The 27,776-nt window shown below is 47.8% G+C and overlaps 1 protein-coding gene across 1 annotated transcript in view; it reads right to left on the bottom strand.

Moving 5' to 3' along the window:
• MIPEP (mitochondrial intermediate peptidase) overlaps window positions 1–27,776 on the bottom strand; it is an 85,576-nt gene that overhangs the window by 36,762 nt on the left and 21,038 nt on the right. The window contains exons 8-15 of the mRNA XM_070380514.1: window positions 23,948–23,996; window positions 22,449–22,509; window positions 19,997–20,049; window positions 19,414–19,567; window positions 18,197–18,274; window positions 16,558–16,762; window positions 15,313–15,422; window positions 2,787–2,861 (exon numbers count right to left, since the gene is read on the bottom strand). Coding sequence (XP_070236615.1) covers window positions 2,787–2,861; window positions 15,313–15,422; window positions 16,558–16,762; window positions 18,197–18,274; window positions 19,414–19,567; window positions 19,997–20,049; window positions 22,449–22,509; window positions 23,948–23,996 — 785 coding nt within the window. The remainder of the gene's footprint in view (window positions 1–2,786; window positions 2,862–15,312; window positions 15,423–16,557; window positions 16,763–18,196; window positions 18,275–19,413; window positions 19,568–19,996; window positions 20,050–22,448; window positions 22,510–23,947; window positions 23,997–27,776) is intronic.

Below are 27,776 nucleotides of genomic sequence, written 5' to 3'. Positions count from 1 at the left end.
TCTCAACCTCCTCACGATTAAGAATATCAAAAAATCCTGAGCCCTGTCTATAAGGTACTTTTTGTATAGTATAGCAAATTAAATTTGTGACTGCAAAACTCTACATAGTTTTGGAAACATATTTATAGCTGGAAACATGAAAAAGTCTCTTTGGCTTCTTCCTGGAATCCTGATATAATTGAGTGAGAGAAATGACAGGGTGAGGACCTATTTTGGTGACGAGAGGTGGCGGGGCGGGGCGGGTGAGGGAGGAGGAAGCGGCTGTCACAAAGGATGGAGGAGCAGCTGCAGGAGTGTCTGGGGCCAGGACCAGGCCGACCCCACCCCGGGGTCCGGGCACACAGGACACAGCTGCCGGGCGGGGCCACACTGGCTTAAGGAGGTGACCAGTAGGGAAGGCTCGCTTCCCGCCAGGAGAGGACAGAGGCCACTGAAACCCGATAGGAGAACAAAGCCAAACTGCTGCTTGTTTACCAAGTTCTGAAACTGAATTTTGTACAAAAAATCTAAAGTGCTTTTTCTCTGCAACATTTAACTTGAATATTAAACACTGATGGAAGTTTACCTGAAGCAAACAAGTAGAAAATGTTTTATTTTCAAAGGAAAAAAATCCTGTCATGCAATTATGCTTCTGATATGTATCTTTCTGATTCAAAATTGGAATCTGCAGAGAATGTGCAGCTGTTGACCTAAAAGCAGTGAGGATCAGTTTGGATAAAAGAAAAAAGTTAAATGACCTCTAACTTCTGGCTTCATCTAGATATAGAATTATGGCTCTAAATTATAAAGTCAAGTTTAAACCTTCCCTGGAAAAACACAGACATTTCTTAAGATAAATATTGCTTTGCTCTAACTGGCAACTTAAACATATACTAAATACAGCTCTTTCCATTCCATATTCTATGAAGAGTAACAATGCACAGAGAGACTCAGAGGGGCCCACATTATTGATCCACATTCATATTCCAACAGAATAAACCATTAGAAATTGAAATTCTTAAATTCTAACTTCAACTGCAGTGGGTTTTTCTGGCCCAATCTACAAACAAATTGGAGTTCAAAAGTTTTGTTTCTTCAATTATGCCTTTCACAAACGAAAGACATAAGCATGGAATGACGTTTTTTAAAAACTATAAAAACAGCAAAATAAATTTAGTGTGCATATGTTTCATACTCATTTGCTGATGAAGCAAACAAGGCCGAGCTATGAGCCCATAAGGGGATCCTGTGTGTCTGGGACCAAGAACCTCGGAGCCCCCCAAAACAGGGGCTGTTGTTAAAGTAATGCACAGAAAGAAAAGCACAACTTAAAAAGCACTATAAGCTACTCGCTTAGAGCCCTGAGACAGTTCGTGTCCTCTTCCCTGGGCTGTCCTGCTGCTCAGGGTCGGCAAGGCCTGTCCCCGCTGCTCAGGGACAGACAGGGGACAGGAGAGCAGTGAGAGGCCCTCAGGGTGGGGACTTCCTCCCCTCTTCCTCCTTCTCCAGCCCTCAGCACCCCTCCTCTTCCTCTCTCTTCTTGTTCTTTCTGGAGGATGGGAGATTGTACAAAATGTTGGTTTTCTCTTTTAAAAGAAAATCACTGGAACAAGTGTTGCAAAGGAGGCCAGGACACTGCCTTTTAAAAGGTTGGATGCCCATGACAAACCCATGTAAATCAAAAGACTGTTGCCAACTAATGTAAACCTTTCAAATAATTCAGAAATCCTTTTCCAAATAGATATGATACAAATAGACACTGAATAATGTACATCCATGGTTTCGTCTATAGCAACAGCATCTTCACTGAAATGTATGTTTTAAGGTCCAAAAAAACAAAGCTCATTCATTACTTTCTAGGGACTAAATTTGACACAACTATAAAGCAATTCATAGTGACGACACTTTTAAGTAGGTACTGGATCATTATAAAGTGAATATTGCCTGAGATGAGAGAAGGGCATTTTGGTTGTGTTCACATAACTCTCAAGATTTGATGAAGAGGGAGAATTCTATAAACAATCTCAAAAATTACAAACACCCAAGGCATCTGGGATCACGTAGACCTGACGTCCAAACGGTTTACAGGGTGTCTCCAGTCTTTATCTGGAAACTTGCAACACTGGCTTCAAATTTTATAAAAAAACTAACACCTCTTACTTTTGAAACTTCTCATCTAAAAACAAACATTTTTGAGAAAAACACAAAGTGAGTGAATTTATGGCAGTCCAGTAGGGCTCTGTACTTTCAGAGCCATGGGCTTGGGTTCAATTCCTGGTCAGGGAACCTAGATCCCACAAGCTGCAAGGTATAGCCAACAAAAATCAATAAATCACAGTAAAAAGAGATATAGTGAACAAAGAGATCTAACTTGGTTTGCTGAAATGCACCAAGTTTTTGTTGTTTTCTTTTCTCATTTATGTATTAATCAAGGCATTTTTTTTTAAGCACACACCTCAGACAGTGTCAGCCAATAAATCTTTTCCTATTTGTGACTTTTACTAATAAAAATATGTCTGCCTGTAAAAAAAAAAAAAAAGTTCTTCTCCACTCAGGAGAAGTCACATAACTTTTCCATGCTTTGATTTTCCACTGAAATTGGGAAATAACCTTATTTGACTACCACTTCCTAAGGACGGTTGGAGGACCAAATGAGTCAAGGTCAATCAAGTTCTTTGAACTCAGATGAAAGATCTTTTGGAAGCATAATTATTATAATAAATGGGTAGCACTGGCAAGAATTTCAAGTCGTACATTTATTCTGAATAATGACCCTGGAAAACTTCAGAACAAAGGCACACACCCACCTGAAGCTGCATGTCCGCTGCGGCACAGACCTTTTTAGATTCACAAAGACGAGACACCATATTTCTGGGCAGCGACTGAAAAAACAAAAAAATATATGCACATGAGTAAATTGCGTAATAAGTCATTACACTATGAACTTCTGAGGCAGGGAAGTTAAGAGTAACATCAAATTTAAAAAAACAACTTCATTATGGTTTAAAAATAACAACTTTGAAATATTTTTGTGGACAAGATAAAGAATGAATACGCTCCACTGAATTTCAAAAAATCGTAACTGTCAAACAGACATTTGTACATGAAAATATAGGATTGTAGGGAAATAAGACATTGGCACTGATCTTTAAAAATCTAGTTAAAACCTTAGGAAAAGTTACTGCTTTTTCCGTTCCTGTGTTAGCAATGAAAGCCCGCTCAAGTGCTCCATTGACCTTTAAGAGCATATGGAGAAGACTCTTCAGAGTCCCTTGGACTGCAAGGAGATCCAACCAGTCTATCCTATAGAAAATCAGTCCTGAATATTCATTGGAAGGACTGATGCTGAAGCTGAAGCTCCAATACTTTGGCCACCTGATGTGAAGAACTGACTCATTGGAAAAGACCCTGATGCTGGGAAAGACTGAAGGCAGGAGGAGAAGGGGACCACAGAGGATGAGATGGTTGGATGGCATCACTGACTCAATGGACATGAGTTTGAGTAAACTCTGGGAGTTGGTGATGGACAGGGAAGCCTGGCGTGCTGCAGTCCACGGGGTTGCAAAGAGTCAGACATGACTGAGTGACTGAAGAGAACTGAATGACTGACAACAGGAATCAAAGATGACAGACCCAAGGGATAAGTCCAGGCCTGTGGAGCTGGCCAGTACTGGGGCCGAACTGACAGCCCAACAAATGACCACATAATGAACTGCATCTTTTTAAATTTTCCAACCTGCAAAAATTGCAGGGCCTGGAAACTCAGTATAATTAACGTCCCTACACAATTTAGGGCATCCTCTTGGGGCCTTTCATAAACATAAACATAAAGGGTGCTGCAGTCGTGTCCAACTCTGTACGACCCCATAGACAGCAGCCCACCAGGCTCCCCCGTCCCTGGGAGTCTCCAGGCAAGAACACTGGAGTGGGCTGCCATTTCCTTCTCCAGTGCATGAAAGTGAAAAGTGAAAGTGAAGTCACTCAGTCGTGTCCGACTCTTAGCGACCCCATGGACTGCAGCCCACCAGGCTCCTCCGTCCATGGGATTTTCCAGGCAAGAGTACCGGAGTGGGGTGCCATTGCCTTCTCCTCTTGGGGCTTAGTTAGGCCTAATCGTAGAACATTGCATATTCTCTTAGAAATAAACAAGTAATAGTTGAAGAAGTAGTTTGGTCAACTAGTCTACTTTAAAATCACCAATACTGGTGTTTATTGAAGACAGCTGCCATTTTATACAACTCTATTTATAATCTAAATTAAATTAAAAGCCCTTCTAAAGAGAAATAAATTATGTAAGAGACTTGTGGCAGGTGACTGACTGTGGCTATTGAGACGAACCACCCGTGAGTGGTAACGTGATCTGTCTGCTGGCAGGGGAGCAGGCCCCGCCCTGCGTGTGTGCATGTGTGTGCACACTGCATCTCTACATCCATACAGGTGTCTCTCCAGGGTCCAGGGAAGGACTGGCCCACAGCAGACACTCAGGACACACCTCAGGACAGGTGAACAAACACAAGTACGGCCGTGACTGCTGCAGTGCGGGATGAAGGCTCAGCCAGCCAGGCTGCTCTCTTCTCTTTCCACTTGGCCACAAGAACAGCAAACCAGCCGAAAGGCAATTTTCAGGAGTGAAGACGAAGCCTGGGGGAAGCTTCAGAGTGTAACTTCAGTGCAAGGAAAGGTCCTGGGTTTTCCCAACCTAAGCCAAGAGTTTCCTCCAAACAGCATCTTAAGATGTTGAGGTTTAGTGACGTCAGACACGCGAGTGGCTAGCATCGAGAAGCTCTTGTCTCTTGACCCTTTCTTTATATCACGTGGACGGGACGGCTGCTGTACTTGGGTTTCTCCAGATTCACAAAGCTTTAATGGTCTTATTTTCATATTAAAAAACAGTGTGTGAGGAAGGACAGCGTTGTCTCATTCATCAACAAACAATGGAAACTCCTGCGGGCAAGCGCGGCTTCCAGCCTGAGGGACAGAAAGTGTGTGTGTGGTTGGGGGGAGGGTGTGTGTGGAGTCCCAGCAGACCACCCGTGTGTGGACCAGAAACAGTTGGAGCCGCATGGGCTCCGGGAGGGAAACCAAGCGCAGGGCTCACGGCCCCCACGTGGAGCAGCCTGAAGGGACACAGGGCAGAGTGGGACCTGCGACACAAACAGGCGAGAGGCGGACGAGAGGGCTGGGGTTAGGGCAACCCTCATCTGTTTCAATAATTCAATATGAATCCCTCGACAATTATCTTTGTCCTTTGTTATTTAAAAATAATAGTGCTGAGATCCGGCTCTGCGTGACTCCGACAGTGTCAATGCAGCCTGCTGGCAGTCAGCGCCAAGGCTGGGGTGTTCACCGAGATCCCAGGGCCCACAGGGGCCGAGTTCCGTTCAGGTAACAGCTTCCTCCAAATGCCTGGCTCAGACATACGTTCCGGAGCCCAAGGGTGACCGCAGGGCACTCAGCCATCACAGACAGTGATGGGTCGGTTCTTGGAAACACATCCACACCCGTGTCAGAACCTGTATTTTAACCAGATCGCAGGTATTTCATGCATATTACAGTGTGAGATGCCCTTGAGAAACCCAGGTGAAGGTGAGCAAAATGAAACCGTCTGGACCTCACGAGCTGAACCACCGTGGGAAGGCAGAGCCTGGGGTGAGGCAGGGGCGGCTGCGCTGGGGCCGGTGTCTTCCGTGGCTGCGTGTTTGTTTCCGACGGCAGGTATGGCTCTGGGTGTCCTGCTTTCTCACTTGTAAGATGAGGATTAAAAAAAAAAAGAAAACCACTGCAAAAAATGACTAAAGATTCAGTGAGTGAAAAGTGAAAGTCGCTCAGTCGTGTCCGACTCTCTGCGACCTCATGGACTAGTCCATGGGATTCTCCAGGCCAGAATACTGAAGCGGGTAGCCTTTCCCTTCTCCAGGGGATCTTCCCAACCCAGGGATCGAACCCAGGTCTCCCTCATTGCAAGCAATTCCTTACCAATGAGCTATCAGGGAAGCCCAATGATTCAGTGAGGTAACAGCTATTCCACTGATGAAAAGTATAGACTACCTGGAAGAAACTCCCTCCCTCCAGGCAGCTCGAGTGTCTTCTTAACACTGCCAAAGGGGACCAGACAGGCAGGCCTGGCGGCCTCAGGGGGATGGCCCCCTCTTCCCTCTTCAGTGTCCAGGACTGGACGACAGCATCCCAGCTGCACAGAGCCTGTGGGCCCCAACGAGGGAAGAGGCAGCTCACTTGCACTCTAGGAATGAACAGAGCTGCACCATCTGCGCCCGCACACAGGAACAGAAATATGAAAATAATACTAGATTTCCCATTACATTCAGAAAGCACATTTTGGGGTAAGATTCTGAAATACTGTCAGAAGTGCAAGCGCGCTGGCAGACTCGGCCTGACTTGTGTCCTCTGGATGGTCCCCCTGAGCCTGCCTTGTAAGCACGAAACCTCATAAATCTGCCAGGTATCTTTGCTCACTCGACAGCTCACCGGTCCGTCACATTACAAGTTCTGGCATCAAATTCTTACAGAGCCAAGTCATTGCGATTAAGTATCTGGCTTATTTATGAGCATTTAGAAAACATATTATGATAGAAGCTGCATAATATTCAAAGTGAAGACATCCTCTGCACAAACCCTTGTTTTCCTACCACCGACGACCCCTGGGAACACGCTGGGTCTAAAAACGCAGGCGTGTTGAGGCACGGGCACTCCCAACTGCAACAGGCCTTCAGGCGGCCAGCCGGACACTGAGGGGGCCACCGCCCAGAGTCAGCAGCCTCCACACGCAGCCGGGTCCCAGCTCGCGCCAGGACCTTGGCATGTGTCTACGGCCAGGAAACGAGCCGATGCAGTGTCTCAAGTTGCCCGCTTTGCTACACTGCCGGGGCCCAAAGAGACTGAGTCTCAGTTCCAAACCCAGAGCAAAGGGCATCACCTCTTACTTGAATTCACTGGTGTTTTCTGACAAACTGAGATGATATACGAGGAGAGGACCTTTAGAAATGCTTACACAGCATCAGCAACGGCCCAGAGGAACAGCAGCTGCAGCCACGTGGCTCTCACAAAGTCTGCGAGTCAACACGGAACACTGTGACGTGCAAGAGTCTAGCTTCCATTTTTTCTAAAAAAAATTCCAATTATACTTTGTTTTCAGTTTGCATATATTACTAAATTTGACTAGAACTTCTGATGTGAGTAGGGAGCTATTAGTTTTTACTTTCTGTTTACTTTATATAAAAGAGCAGAGAAGTCTCAGATGAGCGCTGACTGACCTAGGCCACCTGTGCGTGGCAGTGGGGCTGGGGTCAGACCCGTCTCTGCCCTCCGGTTCAATGGTCTTGTCTAGACATACCTGAGAAGCATTAAAGCTGAAAAGAAGAAACGTTTCAAAACAACTTAACTTGCCAAAAGGAATCCAGTTCTGACTGCTCTATAATTTTTACCTTCAGTCCGTGTTCACTTCTCCTGGGAGGATGACAAGAGAAGATTTATTACAAGGCGGTGTGACTCCCTGGAAACAGATCTGAGGCAGTTTTAGCCTCGGGCTGACTCACAAACGAAGGCAACAGGCTCAGGCTCGTGATGACGCAACACTCGACAGGCCACAATGCAACACCGGACCTGCACTCTGAGCAACAGAACGCAAGGGCCTGCATTTGTGAAGCGTGCTGTACCTGCACTCAGTAACACAACACAAGGGCCTGGATTTGTGAAACGTGCTGTGTAAGAAGCACAAACCGTTTCCTACGACATGAAGAGACTTTTAACTAGGGAAAACTGGAAAAAGAAAACACCCACAATGTTATCATCCTGGCTTGAGTATTACTGGGTGACCTCTGACAAATTACCTAACCTCAGTTTCTACAAAGCATGGATAAACTATGTGCCACCTACTTCACCCATTGCTGGACAAATTAAATAAGAAAAAAACCACAAAATAATGTTAATTTCTATTATTTACTGCTTGATAAATATTTTGTGAGAAAGAAAACTAGAGCAAGAAACGTTTCAGTGCGGCTAACAGACAAAATTATGGGAAAAGTGTAGCTTCTCTTGAATTGACAACATCTCTGGTGATCAGGTATATGGCTGGAGGTTACAAAGCCACCAGAAAAGAAAGAAGACACTCTAAGACAAGAAGCAGTATGAAGATCAAGAGGCTAACACCTGAGGAAGAAAGGAATGGCTCAACTCTATGCATCCAACAAAATATTCCCCAATAGAGCAAAAGTCAATGAAATTACTTGTAGGGCACTGACACTACTCTGTGTACACCGTAACGCCGGACACACGTCATTATACATTTGTCCAGACCCACAGAACAGACACCGTGGACTCGGGGAGACAGTGACGTGCCTGGGTAATCATCCCACCTTTCCACGCCCCTTACCGCATGGGGATGCTGACCACCATGGGGAGGCTGTGCCTGAGTCGGGACAGGGGTGGCAAGTCTGTACACTTTCCCCTCAATTTTGCTGTGAACCTAAAATTGCTTTAAATAAAGTCTCAATAGTTAAAAATAAAAGAGATAAAACCAAGAGGAAAAATGATATAAGCTGCATCCTAGTGGAAGCCTTCCTTCCATCTCTCAGTCTTTTGCTAGGTCACAGAAGTTAGCCATCAAAAATCTAAACAGCACAACTGAAAGGAGAACTTAACAGAAGGGCACGAAACCCCAAGCTCAACAGTTAGAAAATACACAGTGTCCTCAAGCACAAACAAAACATTTCAGAAATGGATGACACACTGGGCCATAAAGTATCAATAAAATGTAAAAATCAATACCAGTTGCACTAATTGGATATCAATAATAAAAAGACTGGGCTTCCCAGGTAGCTCAGTGGTGAAGAACTTGCCTGCCAATGCAGGAAACACAAAGATGTGGGTTTGATCCCTGGGTCGGGAAGATGCCCTGGAGAAGGAAATGCCAGCCCACTCCAGCATTCCTGCCTGGACAATCCCAGACAGAAGAGCCTGGCGGGCTGCAGTCCGTGGGGTCACAAAGAGTTGGACAAAACTGAGCACAGACACAGTGACAAAAAAAAAAAAAAAAAAAACTCCTCTGCAAAGATTTAAAAAATTTAAACTACACTTTGAAACAACCAAAAGAGGAAATTACAGTGGAAACAAGCAACATTTGAAATATTTTGTATGAAAATCATGGCATGCAGCCAAAATACTGCGTCAGTTCAGTTCAGTTCAGTCGCTCAGTCGTGTCCGACTCTTTGTAACCCCATGAATCGCAGCACGCCAGGCCTCCCTGTCCATTACCAACTCCCAGAGTTCACCCAGACTCACGTCCATCGAGTCAGTGATGCCATCCAGCCATCTCATCACATAGTTTAAATTTACAGCATTAAAGTGTAAACGCATGTCAGATAAAATCGAAACCTAGTCAGCTAAGTGTCCACCTTAAGAAACTGGGGGAAGAAGGGAGAGAATAATCATAAAAACAGAAACAGTAACTGAAGCAAACAAGACAGGGAGCGTAAACAAGGCGACTGTGAGCTCTCGGCAACGACTCCTGATACCAACAATGACACCAACCTTCTGCAAGATTAACAGAGAAGAAAACGAGAGGAGAGTATTAGGAATGAGGCAGACAGAAGCGCAGGACCTGAAGCATGAAAGAGGCTGTAAATAACTTTATGCCAATAAACTCGAAAACTTGGGTTAACAGACACATTTCTGGAAAATTACAAGTTAGCAAAGTTTACTTCGGAATTAAAGAAGGCCAAAGAGTCCTGTGACTATGAAGGAAATCAGTTATTTAAATCTTCCCACAGAGAAAATGACAGACCCTGAACAGTTTTATAGATGAATTCTGACCAAGTTTCACGAAACAGATTATTACTATTTCATAAAAGTGCCCGTAAGGAGGAGGAGGAGCTCTGCAGCCCGTCTTATGAAACGGGATCTACTTAATGCCCACACCATGAGAGTGAGAGGACCCAGAAAACCACAAGCCAATCCCTCACCAGACGCAGAAGATCCTCCAGACACAAAATACAAGCAAACCAAGCCAGTGCTGTGTTACAAGAAACAAGTAACAGTAAGTTAGGACCAGCATCATCTAGTCCTGGCATGTGTGTTACAATAAATAAGCTAGAACCAATGTCGCCCAGTCCTGGCATGTGAAGGGGGCCTAGCATTAATACCAACATTCATGACATACCTAGATAAACAGAAAAGAACCACCCAAAAGAGGCAGAAAAATGCACTAACTGTTGGGCTTCCCTCATGGCTCAGTGGTAGAGAACCCGCCTGCCAAGGCAGGAGATGCAGGTTCGAGCCCTGATCCAGGAAGATCCCGTATGCCACGGAGCAAATAAGCCTGCAGGCCACAACTACTGAGCCTGCGCTCCAGAGCCCGGGAACCGCAACTCCTGAGCCCATGCACCTGGAGCCTGAGTTCCACAGCAAGAGAAGCCAGCACAGTGAGAAGCCCCCGCACTGCAACTAGAGAGGAGTGGAGCCCCCCTCGCCACAACCAGAGAAAAGCCTGCACAGCAACGAAAACCCAGCACAGCCAAAAATAAGCGAACAAAATTATTTCTTAAAAAAGGTTCCACCAGGAAAGGCAAAGCAAAAAAAAACAAAAAACTTTCAGAGGCATCTCCTTTCCGATCCTTTCCAAGAAGAATCCACTGAACTGAAATCAGCTTTGCCTGTTTTCCCTCTACTGCTCCAGGTTATACTTTTTCTGAGACAATACAGGGCAGTTCTATCCTGTTCCTCTACATGGTGTCCTTCAAATATTGTAGGACAGACTGCAACTTCTTCTTCTGGTCTAAAACCTGATTCTTATATATTTCCTAAGAGGAAAGTTCTCAATTTTACACGAAGTGGCAGCCTCTTCTCGGGGTGCTTTCTAGGTCCCCTATGTTCCTGTCACCCCACGAGGAAAAGAAGAGCCCCCGGAGCCTGAGATGCACTGAGGGGTACTGGGGGGAAGGGGACCAGACAGAGGGGTCAGGGAGGGGCAGGCCCTGCAGAGGGGCGGTGCGCTGCTGGGCTGCAGGGACAAGGACCCAGCTGCCCTCACTCCGGCTCCTGGCACGGAGCGTGTAAACCCTGGGGACTACCGAGGGGAGTGAGTGGGCATCTGGGATTCACAAAGAGCCCCTTCACCTGCGGGGCAGCGAGGCTATGCTCACGACGACCAGACTGCACCATGACACCAGCGGCTCCAGCCTGACTAGCACTGACCTCTGGCTTCACGATTATTCCAAGACCCAGCCTCAAGAGCAGGAGGAGCCCCGCTTCTCCTACCAGTCAAGGCATCAGAGTAACTGCAGCTTGTTGTGCCTGAGTGTGAGCAGAAAACTAACACTGTCAGTAGGGAGAAGCTCCAGCCCCATCTCCACTCCAAGAGGATGACGCCCTGGTTCAGTGTGAGACGTTATGGAAGACGGACCCCGGCCCTGACCCTGCAGAAACGCCGGTGCACAGGGGCCTGTAGGCAGTTCCCCACAGGCAGCCCTTGTAGCACGGCTCTCCGCAGGGACCTCACACCCTGTCCCCGAAGCAAAGCTACCCTGTAGCTCACCTCCAGCCCCAGCGCACCTTTCCAATCTTTGGTTTACACAATGCCTCCCATAACCTGCTGCTTCTTTCCTTAAAGAAGGGGAAATGAAGAACAAGGAATCAACAGACGACCAGATCACTTTCCCTTCAGGAGCCTCGCGAGCAAAGACTGTGTAAACAGTCTAAAGAGAGACTGAGAGGAGTCCACCAGTCTGCACACGGGGGCGGAAGCAGGGCTGGCTTTGACTCTGACCCCTACCTCAAAGATTAACTGAGATCACTCCCCTCCCTCCCTTCAGAAACCCTCACGGCTGAGCAGACTTTCTGAAGGGGATTCTGGGACAGGAGTCCACCTTCCCCCAGGCTGCCGCCTCCTGATTAAAGCAACCTTCCATTCCCACCAGCACTTGTCTCTGAGTGGCGAGCAGCCAAAACAACTGCAGCCAAAAGATGGAAGCAACATAGGTGTCCATCAGCAGAAGAAAGGCTGAACATCTTGGTTCACCCACACAAAGATGGCAACCCAGCCTTAAAAGGAAAGCTGTTGTGAGCAGGCCACCGCTGGGATGAACCCTGAGACACTGTGCTAAATGAGATAAACTACAAGAGACAAATGCTGCATGATCCACTTCGGTGAGGTCCCCAGAAGAGTCGGACTCCGGGAGACAGAGCAGATTGGCGGCTGACAGGGCTGGGGAAGGGAGAAGAGACTCGGTGTCTGATGCGCACAGCCCCAGCTCTGCAGGATGGACAGCATCAGGCGGGGGTGGTGGTTGGTGGCAAGAGGGGAGCATGGTGCCTGGGCGCACTGACCCCAAAACATTGCTGACACGCAGTTAACCTGGCGTGTTTTACCTCCTGTGCATTTTGCCAGGATGGAAAGGAGCTGTGTGTGGAGACGTCTAAGGGAGGACAGAGCCATGCTTCCAGACAAGCAGGCCATTCACAGTTAACCTTGCGCTCGATGGCAGCACCTGGAAGGGGTCAGGCTCCAGGCCACAGCCCACAAGCACAGAGAGGAAAGACACACCCCAGCTCCTCGGACACCACGGGCCCTGCAACACAGCCCACGGGCACCAAGATTGAAGGAGCTTCCTCCCGATCGCCGAGCCGCATTGGGTTCATCACGTGTAAAAACCTGGACCCTTTCATATGAGCTGCCACCAAATCTGTATTTCTGCGCTACTGGTTTTAAGATTAATTTGCAACAAGCCCTGCTGCAGCCCTGACACTGTCAAGACAGTCTGAACCTTGAATGAGCAGCCCTGGGGTTTGCTTCCTCTGGCAGCTGTGAGCCACCCGTGGATCTGAGAGGCATACTTCTAATTCCTCGACCACAGGAACCTGCTGGCTCTGGGATGCTGAGTTCGGATAAAAGACTGGGAGGGGTTGATAAGTCACAGAGACGTTACCCCGACTCTGAGAGCCTCTGGATGCACCAGGCGGCCAGCGGGGAGACCAGGGGGGCAGGAAACGAAGCACAAAGATGCGCCCACAAGTGCTCTTCCGGGCCTTCATGTTATTTATCTACAGAGGCTTAGATTTGGGGGAATGAACTCTTGCCCTTGGGTGAGACCTGCCCTCGGAATGTAAATATCCAGCTACTTGGCATTTAATCAGCAATGGGAAGAGCAAGCCCCCTGTGCACCTGTGCCCCATGCCTCTGGCGGGCTCGTCCGTCTCCATGGAATCACAGGATGGTTTCCTGTCGTGGACGCTGTGTCTGTGAGCCCTCAGCCCGCTGGGTGTCCCTCCTGAGTCTGAGCCTGGAATTAATCCAGAGCAGCTTGCTGCTTTCCTCTGGTCTCATCTCTGAAGAGGAGTTGCGGACTTCACTTCATACTCTTTTCTTGAAGTGATCTTGTTCAAAAATGGTTCTTCTGACTGAAGAATTCAAGATTAAAATAGGAACTTTTCAGAGATGGTACATCACCCTCCAAGCAGGGGTTCTAGCCCTTCTTTGTTTTCCTGACTGTTCTGGAAAGGGACAACAGTAATTGTAAACTCATTATCTGTGGTGAATTTCAGCATTACTCTGAAGGGTCCACGCTGCTTGGCTGCAGTTGCCCTTCGTGCGTGTGTCCAGGCCTCTTACAAGCCTAAGCTCCTCAGACAGCTCCTTTCCCGCTGCCCTTGGTTTCTTAGACACCTCTGCACGGCTCTCAGGGGCCACCTCTAGTCTCCCCACCCTTCACCGGCCACCCTCACACCACTGTCCCTCAGTGTCCACCGATTCAGGCTTCAAGGAGGAGCGCAGTCAGGTCTCCACCCCATTCCCAGCCCCCAGTGTGTAGCCAGGGTGGACGTGCTGCCATGCGAGGGGCTACGTGCGTCTGTGTTCTTGGCTGAGTTTATATAATCCCCAGCGCAACTCTCTGCAGGCTGACGACCAGGTAGCTGACTGGATTACTAATCCTTCTATCTTGTCCTTTTAACAAACTCAAATAGAGTATGATAGAGAGTAACTCAGAGTAGCTCTCCAGAACTCAGCCATTACCCTACACTGACAATAACAGACACAACAAAGTCCAAAGAATAGAAACGGCCAACTCACATCATGCATCCAGAGATATAACTGGAAAGAGAAATCACAAAGGTGGCTTGGACCCTTTTACCGATTCTGCCCAGTCCTTCAATTTCTTTTGTGTTTGGCACAATTCTAAATGCTGAGGATTCTACAAATAAAGATCTATAGTAAATTTTAAATGAAAAAAAAAAAAAAATTTGGATTTGAGAGGCTCTCCTGTGAGCATAGATGCTTAGTTTTGCTATGTAAAGATTTCCTACAAACAACTGAGTTCCAAATCCAATGGACTTATCGTCTTTTTTCTAATTCATTTCATTGCTTTAACTGTATTACCTGTTACATAATATATAAAGTGCAACAGATACATTTTAAAAAGTTAAATAAATAAATGCTGAGGATTCAAAGATGAACGTGACTGTACCTGGGCACTCAGGGAGGTGCAGACTGAGGGGACACAGCACCTAACAAAGCAGCACGCCATCAAAGCCCTGAGAGGACGGGGGCACGTGGACAGGAAACACGCGATGCTGACTGCCAGCTCAGAGCTAATTCACCACAAAGCACGGCTCCCTTAGCCCTCCTCTACAGAAGTAAAATCTCTAACACAATAAGGTGCTAGTTAAACCCATCCCTGGTAGCTCAATGGAAACAATCCACCTGCCAACGCAGGAGATACAGGAAAGGCAAGTTCTATCCCTGGGTGGGGAAGATCCCCTGGAGAAGGAAACGGCAACCCACTCCAGTATTCTTGCCTGGAGAACCCCATGGACAGAGGAGTCTGGTGGGCTACCGTCCAGGGGGTAGCAAGAGTTGGACACGACCGAGCGACTAGACGACAACAACTAGAACCTAAGGGATTTTCAGACTTGGCCTCATACAGACGCTAACTAAACGTTATAGGGAAATATGACATCACAGTTTATGAAACAACAGATTCAGACCGAGAAACAAACGTTCAGAAGCAGAAAGGACAGGAAGAGCAGAAGTTCTCCGAGGTAGCACTGAGGCTCCATGGACGGCCTGTCCCCTGTGGAGACAGGACGCAGTGCTTCCGAGGGGGATGGTGTGTGGACCAGACACAACACTGCTGGCACACGACAAGGGCAGCTGCCTGTCCCCCTCACGGCACAACAGCGACAAATGAAGGGAGCGAGTCAGGAAACAGGAGGAGGAGTCTGGTTTGGAGAATATTCTGAAGAGGCAGCAAGCGTTCGGTGCTGGCCGGCGGGTCCGAGGAGCCGCCCCTACCACGCCCAAGGACACACACGCGTCAGCCCTACCTGGCCCGTCTGATAGTGTCGGGCAAACTGGTGAACCACCCGGTAATCGTTGGCAAAATACTCCATCAGGATAGATGGGACCTCGGCGAAGTCCGTGGGGCACCTGGTCCCTGGAAGGGGCGAGAGGAGAGGTCGGCAGGAATCGTGGCAGCATGTCAGTGTCACCATAGGCACTCATTTACATTTTTATGTGTACTTCTGATGAACTACGATAGTCTTTAATTCATTAAATCAATATTTTACTTCTATAAAATTGCACACATTTGCAGGAAAGTTTGTACTCATCTCATACATTTTCCCACGTATCAGAAGCAAAACAAAATATTTGCACAGCTGGGTAAAGCACTTGTAAAGCAACGGCTCACACCCTCTACAAACAAAACTGTCTTCAGCTCCACCGGGCTACACCTGGCACACAAATTACAACATTCTTACAATGAACACATTCTAATTTAACGCACTGAATTCCATCACTAAAAGCCAGTATCCCTCATTCCTTTTAAAAGTATTTTATCTACTATTTCTGGAACAAAGTCAACCCTCAATATAGAAAGGCAACATTTCAAACTCAAAATTACTTAAAGTAACAAGTCCTATAAGAACGTGTTGGTGGCACTTTATGATTCTGTCCAGACCATCTGCAGTCTTTTCAAAATATCTCCTCCTCCCCAAATACTGTGTGTGTAAAGTTAGCTGCTGAATACTAAGAACCACACCTGCCCAGGTGGTGCAGGGCTGGCCCGTCTGATGACAAGCTTAGAGAAGATGACGAGGAGGGGGGCTGTCATCAGCAAGAAAACCACAGCTTTATGCAGGGGACGCAGAAGAGAGACAGTAAGGGCCTGGCCATGCCTTTCAAGATGCCCTGAAGTTTTCTGACTGGTTTTGGATAAAAAGAGGCCGTGTACATTCACTTGTTCGCTTGCTAAGCCTGTGCTGGAGCTGAGAAGGCGTGCTTATTCACACACACAGCCACTGACGTAAATTCCACATAAAACACAGCAGAATGTAAAATGGTACAAACTGGAGAGACAGGCACTCATACAGCCTTGGTGAGAACTGTCGTCATGGACGGAAAAAATGTATGAGGGTTGGGTCAGATCACAGGTGGAAGGACAAGATGAAGCCACCTGATCAATGACCACAGGGTTTCTAAACAAAAGGCTTTTTTCCAACTAAGATGAAAAGCGTGTATTTAAAGAACTGCAATGGACGAAGTCCTGTACTGAGTGAGCTCCTGCTCACCAGTGACGTGCTGGTATCGAGTCCGTCCCAGCATCGAGTGCATGGCATGTCCCATCTCATGGAAAAGGTTCTCCATCATCCCAGGAGTCAATAGCGTGGGCAGGTTTCTTGAGGAATGGGGCAGGTTCAGCATAAGGACCACCACGGGGAGCTGGTAGTCCCCGTCTTCCTTTAAACGACCTCCTCGGATGGTGAAGTGGCAATCCTTTAAGAAAACGAGACCAGTGAAGAAATGATCAGAAGCTAAAAGGTAAGCAAGTCTTAATGAATGCAAAGTTCTATCAAAATGAGTGAGTACAAGTGTCACCTTAATTCTATTCTTTTATTTATACTTTTTCCCCAACACTTTCTCCTTTGCTAAAATGTTACTTTCTTAAAAACACCGATAATACTCTGAGCTCCTGTTGACAGAGTCATTCATTCACTCCAAAGACTTGCTGAGCTGACGTTCCAGGAGCTGAAAACATGGTCACCACTGAGCTCAGACGCTCGAGATGCTCAGGGCAGGGAGAAAGGCAGCCACGGCGGGGAGGGACGCTGGTGTTAATGAGCCCCTTCTGTGGCTGGCGATGAGACAGGCCACACACCCCACCACCGTCTCCATCGCCTGAAGAGACGAGCTCTCAACTGTCACAAAGCACGGAACCTGAGTCACTTTCTCAGTCCACATACAAAAGTTGATCATTTCTTCTCACATAAGCCTACGAGGCAGGTATTTCATTTCTCAGATAAGAAAACAAACCGAGTCTTGGAAACACTAAGTCGTGTGTCCAGGGACACACAGCTAGGGCCATGGCACCTCAAACCTGAACCCAGGTCACGAACCTGGACTCTCCAGCCTTTCAAGCACAGTGAAGGAACAGTGGATGCAGTGGTCAATGGCCCTGACTCTGGTCCTGCCATGCAGACCTGCTGGCCACGTCTCCTGAGAACTGGTTACCTCCACCAGCCTCCCCTCCACCGTGTCAAACGCCAGAGAGTTAACTAGCGTCTGTTATAACCTCTGTGGAAACTATGGATCACTATTAAATACAATGTACCATTATTTCTGTTATAACTTTATAATCTGAATTCTTTACAGTTCCAATCCAATTGCCCAAAACTGCTGAAGCTGACTGATCTGGAAACCTGGCCTGCGGTTTCACACAAGGAGTGAACTGGTGGTTGACAAGGTCCCTCAGAGACACACCTTGTGCAGTGTTAGAGCAAGCCCGTGCTGCGTACGGACAGCTCCAACCCCCGCACCTCTGACTGTGTGACTCTAGGCAAGTAACCTCAGCTCTCTGGCCTCAGTGTCCTCATCTCATCAGGACTGAGTTCAAAAGGCTGAGGGAAACTTTGAAAGCGGTGCATGAGAAGGGCTCAGGCGCTGGCAGGCACACAGACAGGCTCCTAAAACAGCACTCATCACTACAATCATTGCTACCGCAACCCAGATGAAAACAGCAGATACACATTTCTGTAACTACCTCATAACTTCTGCCGTCTTTAAATTCTACCCCATTTCAAACGTACACATTTAGTCACCACTGTTAATGTCTTTTAAATATCAGTAACTACAAAAATGAGAGGTAAAGTTAACATTAATACACATTAGCTACTGATCACTCTAGAGACTGGTTTGTAAATAAAGCATCACCTGGTGTGGTTTGTCTGCTCGCTGAAAAAAGTCACAGTAAATGTATCCCAGCAGTCCTTCTGATTCATGAACCACGGCCTAGAAAAAAAAGGTTGATTTACTGGTGAATGAAGCCATCACAACTTCCAAAAGTAGAAACATATTCCAAACACCAGAACCTGCACTCAGAACACCAACAGCCACCAATGCAGACATTTTATGACTTTCTGCTTCCAAGGTCACCTCAAGGTGGGTCCACCGTGCCTTCAGCCTCTTCTGCTGTGTCTCTGGGGTGACTGGCGAACTCTGATGGGAGAGGAACCCTCCCAACAAGCCCTGGGTCCTGACCGCAGCCCCCCTGAGCCAGCCCAGGACGAAAGCACAGTGACTCCTCCCGCAGTCAGGAGGTGAGGACGCTCGCACACCAACCACGGCAGCGTGGGCTCAGGGAGCGACGCCTCCTCCTGGGTCAGCCCCGTGAGGCACAGCTCAAGGAGAGCGGGTCTCCATCCACCTCTGCATAAGTGGGGCCTCTACCAGATAGAACCTCAATTACTGGGGACTCCAGCACTCCATGAAGCATCCACTTGGTGCCAGGAACTGCTCAAGGCATTGGGGAAAGCTGCCCATGCAGGGGGCTCCCTCCTGAACGAGCCCCTCCATCGTCTGCACTGGGTCCTGGCACTCTCCTGTTACACTTTCTCCCTTCGTGGCATCGCTGCAGGTTATCCATCTGTGTGACGCACAGGAGACTGCTGGCTGCTTGGTAACTAAGCTTAATCTACAATCACCAAACACAGCCAGGCAACGAGCAGACATCCACGCTTCTTAGAAAACGGTGATGAGAGTACGCTGCGCTAAGCCAGAGCACTAAGCCTGAGGGCCGCAAACCCTCTAACCCCACCAGGAAAAGCAACACCGGCAGCTCACACAAAGTGGGCCCTGATGGGACAGCCCCAGGCTCGGAGTGACTGTCCAGGACTCACACCAGCACACGGGCCACAGCCCAGCCGCCGATGCACACGTGGGCTCAACCTTCTATCCAACTCCTCAGAAAAGTATTTTGTCTCAGAGAAAGAACTCTGCTGCTATGTGTTTACCCTACTTTCCTGCAACAGTGGATTCTAGAGAACAGTGTTTTCACAGTGTCCTGAACCAGAGCAGCAGTCTGGATTAAAGCGCTGTGGACAGGGTCCCAGGCCCCGCAGACGGGAGCGCGCTCTGCCCCGGGCACTCACCAGTTTGCGGACGTCCTCACTCCACACCTCGCCCTTCACGGGCTGCTCCCCGTACAGCGAGACCCCCAGCAGCCTGTTGAACAGGAGGCTCAGACCCTCCATGCAGGCGCCCAGGGAGAAGAACGGGCAGTAGAGACCAGGCTCGATGTTGAACCTGCCGAGGAGAAGCAGCCACGTTTCTGTGAGCTTCAGCTTCTAGAGGGGAGTGAAGCTCACTCTTCATTTATAAACCAGGAGTCAAGGAAGGATTGAATCATGAAGTGGGTCTCTACTCTGGAAGAGGGTTTTCAGGCCTGTTTTTCTTCAGAAGAGCAGCGACTGATCACTATGGTAGTGAGGGAGACACCAGGGGTAGAGGCAGATGGGGAGACACTCACGGGGTCTACAGAGGGAAACCACAGAAGCCCAGGGACAGGCTACGGGGGATAGGCCTAAGAGCGCAGCTTCTGGACCAGGAGTGACCGCCGAGCAGGCGCTGGCCGCGTGGGTGCCAAGTGAAAGCACAGCTGCCCAGTTAGTGGGCAGATGCTCAAGACACATTGATCCTGCCTTCTCACACGGGAGCACTTCTCCAGACACGCACCTCTCAGCCCGAATCAGTCCGCTGTAGTACGGGGGGTCCCAGGGCATCAATTCCTGCAGCAGAGACACTCACCGTTAGGAAAGCTGGGATGATTTCAGTTTTCATCAATAATGCAGCCATTTTATAAAATGTAATCTGTTACTGTATCAGGAAAGTTTTATAAAAACCCTAGGAACTCATCATCTGGCAAGAATTTCATTCCTTACTCTCTACTCTGCCTTTCCTGTAATCAATGAGCTGAGAGGCAGAAATCAGCTATACTTGCAGAATTGGGGGAAAAGGCAGACAAATGTCATTCTAAAATGTGAACTTCTAAAAGTCGACATTAAGAGATGAAACTAGTCACGTTGAAATCTACCCCAGATGTGGCCCATATGTTAATCCATAGGACAGTGCAGGGAGGTCAGGGAACTAAAGGCATGACTAGGGCCCTTTCTGGACCTACACAGGAAGCTTAGCGTGGATCCCAGGAATGAAAGCAGCAGTTCAGACCAAGCCGCGGCAGAATTCCTGAACTTGGCAAAGAAGACATGTCATCAAGAAGCACTTGAACAATCGTTCCTGATGCCGGCTGCAGAGCGGTAACAGAGCTGGGAACTCTGCAGGGGCCACCCTCCCCTGGGGGGCAGGCTGGCAGGTGACAGAGGGCAGCAGCCGGGCCGGACGCAGTCAGCCTGGCTCAGGTGCACAGTCCATGTGTGCTGGCCCCCAGTGCGTCCCCACCTTCCATCTGCCCTCACACACCCCTGAGCCCAGCCCCTGTGAGCCAGGCCTGGCCTGCGCCGGCCTCTCGTGCTCCTCTCTGCCTGGGCTTCGTCCCTGGCTGTCGCGGGCCTCTCGCTTCTCCCAGGGCTGCTCTGTGCCATCTCCCTGGAGGGGTCACCACTGCCCAGGCCTTACAAGACGGCCCCTCCACCCGCCTGCCTGCACTGTTCCCTCTCGAGCCCCCACCCGGGCAGGGCCATGCAGGCAGACTCTTGCTGTCTTCGCTCTCGCTCCACCCCAGGTGTAAGCTTCGGGAAGGCAGGCTGTGTTTCCCTTTTCCTACAGTGTCCCAGCCCCGAGCTCTGCCTGCTGTGCAGCAGTCCCTCATGAACTGTCCTCTGAGTCACTCAACAGCACCTCCTGGAGAGTATACTGCTTAGAAACACAACTCCAGGCTCTGAGCAGAGCTCTACGAACAGGGAGTCCGTTCTTAAGAACGGGGTCCGAAAGGTTCAGTTTAGACACCATCTCCTCTCCTGACCCAGACGCATAGCATCTGCTGGCCCACAGATGTCAGTCAGTCAGTTCAGTCGCTCAGTTGTGTCCGACTCTTTGTGATCCCATGGACTGCAGCATGCCAAGCCTCCCTGTCCATCACCAACTCCCGGAGCCTACTCAAACTCATGTCCATTGAGTCGGTGATGCCATCCAACCATCTCATCCTCTGTCATCTCGTCCCCTTCTCCTCCCGCCCTCAATTTTTCCCAGCATCAGGGCCTTTTCAAATAAGTCAGCTCTTCGGATTAGCTGGCCAAAGTATTGGAGCCACAGATGTCAGCCACAGTTTAAAAGTAAAGAACAACACTGTAAACCAGCTACTGCTGCTGCTAAGTCGCTTCAGTCGTGTCCGACTCTGTGCGACCCCATAGATGGAAGCCCACCAGGCTCCCCTGTCCCTGGGATTCTCCAGGCAAGAACACTGGAGTGGGTTGCCATTTCTGTAAATCAGCTACACTTCAGTAAAAAATAAAAATAAAATAAATGAAGGGAAAGCAAAGCAGCAAGTGAGTGAGAGGAGCACAGGGGCACTGCAGGCCTTGGTGGGGGCAGAAGACAATGGCTGGGGCCCCAGGGCAGCGGAAGAGAAAGGGCCCGCAGGTCAAGCAGAGTGTGGGGGGAAAGCTAGGAAATGGGAAGACAGTCTGAGAACTCTCTGAAAATGTTAAACAAAGCTGGGCGGGGGGTTGGGGGGGGGCGGGGGCAGACAAGGCCCATCAGAAAACTCCCTCCGGAGGAGCCCCAAGGCCTTCCAGCATCTAACTCAGAGCCGCGGCACCAGGAAAGCAGTTGGGATACAAGAAGGGAGCAGGACAAGGGCCAGAAAACCAGCTCCTCAGGCACACGCGTCACCTGGGAGAAGAGAGACGACCGCAGCCAGGGCCGTGGTGACAGCGCAGAGCGGGAAATGGTTCCCAGCGCCAAAAGACAGAGCCCTCAGCCAACAGACTGTTTATAACAGAAATACCTCTGGACTTCCCTGGTGATCCAACGGTGGAGAATCCGCCTGCCAACGTAGGGGATGTGGGTTCGATCCCTGACTGGGTAACGAAGATCCCACACGGCACAGAGCAACTAAGCCCGCGAGCCGCAACTGCAGAGCCCACCCCAAGGGTCCCCCGCACCGCGACTAACACCCAGGGAGACAAATAAATAGTAAAAGGAAAAGAAACTCAGCATGGCCACTTACAGAATTTTGAGGGTTTAGTTTCATTTTCATCCCTCGAATCATCTCAAAATCTTTCATAGTTCTGTAAAACAGGTTTATCATTAGTTGTGAGGACAAAATTTTCACAAGTAGATTATAAAAGACGAGTTTGCTTCTGCTCCTTTCCAGTAATCATGATAGTAGTAGTCATTTGTAGTAAAAATGTAAACTAGTATTAATCCAAATTTTACATGTATTAGAAGAGACAGTGATACATACATCAGTAAACTTCTGTAATTTTTACCTTAAAAAGCGGATATTTGTCTTAAAGTACTAAAATTTGGAAAATTTAAGTGTTATAGAATATGCAAAGTATTCATCAGTAAGCTTCAAATCACTACTTTTTGCTATACTTTAAAAAAGAGACTAACAATTTAATTTCTCTAAAAGAAGATTTTACTTAAGATTACCACTTATCATTTTCCCCTATCAAAAAACCAGCTGGGCCATAATCACACATGGACTTAATATTTACAGAATATGAAGTTTTGGTTAGAATTAGCTTCTATAATTAAAAAATATAGTTCACTAAATGTAATTTAAAAATCTTCACTAAAAAAATCTGAAGATAATGTTTGCTTAAAATATCTATAGCTACAAACAAGTGAAAAAAGAACAAATAAAGCTTAACTAGCAAAGTAGAATAAATTCTCCCATAACTGCATAACTGACACTACTTCATTCTATCAAAGCCACAACAGCTCACTGCATTAAGAATAAGAAAGATCATTTCAGAACTAATAAATATAATGCAAAGTAGAGAGGACTGGGTTCTAAGGCAGTAGTTTATAACGCAAACTGAAAATTGGAGCTAAAATTTAACATGCGGGTGCAGTCAAGGAGCGAACAGGGGTTAGACAGCTCCACAGGAGAGCCAAGACCAAGGTCCTCCACGACCCTGCCGAGCCTCGTGCTGGAGGCCTCGTGCTGGGGTTCTGAAGGCTCCTGGGGGCTCAGCCCGCAGAGAAGCACGACCAGAGTGGCAAGGACCAGGCCAGGGGGGCTGGGCAGGGGGAAGGCCGGCACTGTGGCAGAGGGACCACCAAGAGCAGAGAGCCTTGAGCTACAAACACTGGGCACTCTAACACACAACACAGCAGATGTGAGCCACCCGTTATTTATGCCCAAAGAAGAGCAAGACTAGGTGACCAGCTCATTACAAGCTAAAATACATAGTTTCAAAAAAGGTTTGGGAGATTTTAAACAGTCCACCTCAGTAATGAGTTCCTGAAGACGACTGGTTAGTTAGTTACAGAGGACGGCCCAAGCGTTCGGGACAGTCACCCCCAGAGGAGGGTTGTGAGCTTTCAAAGTACAGCTCACTGTCAGTGTAAGATCCGACCCGATGTGCCAACACCATATTCTTCATGGGTCACTTCCTAATTCTTTTAATAAATCTTTAAAAGTCTTTAAAAGAAAAGAAGAAGAAAAGCTAAATCATGTGTACTCTAAAAAGCGAAATTAAAAAAAAAAAAACGAACCTTTCGGAGAGTTTGTCAGACAGTTTCTCAAGGAACTCCATGACAGTCTCTAAAATGAAAATCCCAAAGAAAATATGTTTAACTACATGAAATAAAATGAACACATGTTAAAATTACAATGTTGTGACCATAAATCCATACAATACAGTGTCTTTAAAGTGATGGAATCTAAAAGGAAAGCACGGCTCCTCATACTCGACACTTCTAAATTAAAGTTCATCAAAGCTGACACCATAAACTCCAGAGCCTTAGATGATACCCCCACCCCCCCAAAAAAAGAGCTAACAGGAAGCAAAAGAAAATCATCCAAAATCTCAATCTATTTCTATATCTATTTATATGTTTTCTATATCTATATGTATAAAGGAAAAAAGTTTCTCAGTTTTTTTGATAGCTAGACTGATTTGTTCATAAAAGTCTGCACAATTTAGAAACATCAGATTTTAAAAACCAATGTTTTTCTGAGTAAATGTTTTTCTTTTTAAATACACAGCAGAATATAATCTGTTCAGGATCTATACTGGAAGAAAATGTAGCAAAATTAGAACATTAGAACTTTAGATTCTCCTCCCTACAACATTGCAGTTGGGAATGTAAACTGGTGAAGCCACTGTGGTGAGCAGTACGCAGGTTCCTTAAAACACTAAAAACAGAGCTCCCACACGCCCCTGCAGTCCCACTCCTGGGCATATACCCGGAGAAAAACATGATCTGAAAGGATACATGCACGCCAGTGTTCACTGCAGCACTGTTTACAACAGCCAAGACGTGGAAGCAACCCAAGTGTCCAAGCAGAGGAACGGAGACAGACGTGGTATATGTATGCAACAGAACATTACTCGGCCATTGAAAAGAATGAAATAATGCCATGTTTAGCAACATGGATGGACCTAGAGAGCGTCTTACTGAGTGAAGACAGACAGACAAGGAGAAATATTGTATGACATCCATTAATGTGGAATCTAGAAAGAAATGATACAAATGAACTTAGAAAACAGAAAGAGACAAGCTTATAGAACTAACTACTGCCCCAGATGGAGGGGTGACAGTTAGGGAGTTTGGAGTTTGGAATGGACATGTACACACTGCTATAGTTAAAATGCACAATCAACAAGTATCTACTGTAAAACATGGAGAACTCTGCTCAATGTCATGTGGCAGCCCTGGATGGGAGCAGAGTTTGGGGGACAATGGATACATGCATATACGTGGCTGAGTCCCTTCACTGTTCATCTGAAACTATCACAACATTGTTAACTGACTGTACTCCAGTATTAAAAAATTTAAGCTGCCAGAATTTTTTTTAACTACTTAAAATACTTCAGCCATAAGTCATAAGTCAATAGTAAGTTATATTGCAGAAACCCATAAAAGCAATGCAGTGGAATTACGATTATTTCCCATAACAGGAAATTTTTCACGAGAATTTTTGAATTTAGCACTTTTAGGCCTGATTCATGTGTATAGCGGAGAAGGTAATGGCACCCCACTCCAGTACTTTTGCCTGGAAAATCCCATGGATGGAGGAGCCTGGTAGGCTGCAATCCATGGGGTTGCTAAGAGTCGGACATGACTGAGCGACTTCGCTTTCACTTTTCACTTTCATGCACTGGAGGAGGAAATGGCAACCCACTCTAGTGTTCTTGCCTGGAGAACCCCAGGGACGGGGGAGCCTGGTGGGCTGCCGTCTATGGGGTCACACAGAGTTGGACACGACTGAAGCGACTTAGCATAGCATAGCATGTGTATAGAGCTTTTCATACATATTTTAGACTAAGCTACAAATGCTGTTTTTATGTTTTCAGATGATCTTTTACATGGTTTTAATTTTTTGCCCTCTTCAGTTTATCTTGTTTCTGAGTAAATAAAAGGCTGAGGAAGGAAGGACCTGCTACAGGAAGCCATGGTCTCTCGTCACCATCAACAGAGATCCCACCCGTAAACGCAGCTTGGTGTGTCGTGTTAGATGGTGCTAAGACTTTTAGCAAAAAACTGTTATTTAGCTCAAAATAAAATCTTATTTCAGGATGTCAAACCAGTGGGCACAGGGTACTGTTTTCAAACATTTATCTGTGTGTGCTTTTTATTTGAAAATAATTAATTTTGTACTGACGTTCACCCATTTTGTTTCTCTAGCTCTCTTGAACAGGAAACATCTACGTTGATTACCTACCTGGAACACTGTCCTGTGAAGAGCAGTGAGTCTGAACCGCCTGAAGGCAGTCGCATAGCTCCTGAAGACAGGCCCTTGACGCGCCGGTCCTGGGGCACCTGCCATGGCCTGCCAGGCCTCGCCCTACCTCCCTGCCCTCTGCCCACTGGCCCCCACTGCCCACCTCCAGTTTCACTTTCCTCATGGAACTTTCCACAGCCACCCAAGTGTCTGTAAACCTCCTGAGCTCCTAAAACCCTAGGGCCCTGTGGTGCCTAGTCAGTGCGTTCAGCACTAAAGGACACTGACCAGGATTAAGATTTATCCTCACGTGGCCCTGTCCAAGCTCCCCAACTAAACACTGCAGCCCCCAAGCACACAGGTCACACCATACACAACCGTGTGTGCAGAGTCCAGCTCCAAGACACCTTCCCACGGACCACCCCGTGAGCTGTGGACTTGCTGGCTGCCACTTGGGCGCTCGTCCCAGCATGTCCCATCCATCGCCCACCCTGGTTGCCACCTGCACACCGACCGGCATCTCATGAACTTGGACCACCGTGCTCCCTGCCTCAACCCCATCGGCAGGACTCCCTGTCTTCCCAGTGGTTCAGTCGCAAGCCTGGCTCTCCCTTCAGGTGCCTGAATGTGACGTCTCACCATGTGCGCAGCCACCAGCTGCCTGGAGCCCTGCAGCCTCCCGACAGCAGACGTGCCCTCCCGCCCCCTCTCCTGCAGCTGCTCTCTGCGCCCCTCATGGTGCCCCCTGCCGCTGACCACCGACAGCCCTGCTCAAACCTAACTCCCCGAGCACAAACCTTCTCCACTTGTGCCCACTCCTTCCCACTCTCCTCTGTGCTCCTCCTCAAATGTGGGAACCCCGTCTGGACCCCGAAGACCCACATCAGAGAGAAAGAAACAAGGCAAGGTGGCTTCAAGAAAACCTGGGAGAAGCTATGGGCCCCACAGAGAAAGAAGGGCTGGACACCAGATGGAGAGAGAGAGCATGGAGCCTGCAGGAAGTGTGACCCTCCCCCGGCAGGCCTTTCCCAGTGACCCCACAATTCCATCCAGTAGCACGGACGGAAACGCATGGTGTCCACTGCCATCTCCTCCCACTCAGCCCGACACCAAGTCGTGTGGATTCAACCCTGAAAATACAGCGAGTCTGAACAACCCCCCGACACGGACACCCTATTGCGGACTTGGGTCTAAAGTGTAACTGTAATTTAATCAATGCCTTTGAAAATTACACCGTTTTCATTGTGATACATTTTCTCTTATATGTGATGAATCATAAAGAACTCAACAAATGACAAGGTAAGTTTTTCACAAACCCCCAGAGAGACGCTCCCCACCTCCAACCTTGAGAAGCAGCCCTCTTCTCTCTGAAAGGAGGGATCTTATATGACCTGGGCTATACTCAACCTTGCCTCCAGCAGGAGCACTGATCACCCATCCACTCCCACACTAATTCTAACCAGTGTGGTTAGGCTGAGCACAGAAACGAGCTGAGTTAAAACAAAAATAATGCAAATCATCATCAATGATTCATCAATGAAATAAAAAGTATGACTTACTCAGTTCAGTTCAGTTGCTCAGTCGTGTCTGACACTTTGCAACCCCATGAACTGCACCACACGAAGCCTCCCTGTCCATCACCAACTCCCGGAGTTT

This window comes from Bos mutus, chromosome 12 (genome assembly GCF_027580195.1).
Source record: "Bos mutus isolate GX-2022 chromosome 12, NWIPB_WYAK_1.1, whole genome shotgun sequence".
NCBI classification, from domain to species: Eukaryota; Metazoa; Chordata; class Mammalia; order Artiodactyla; family Bovidae; genus Bos; species Bos mutus.
This window is presented reverse-complemented; position numbering and strand designations above follow the sequence as displayed.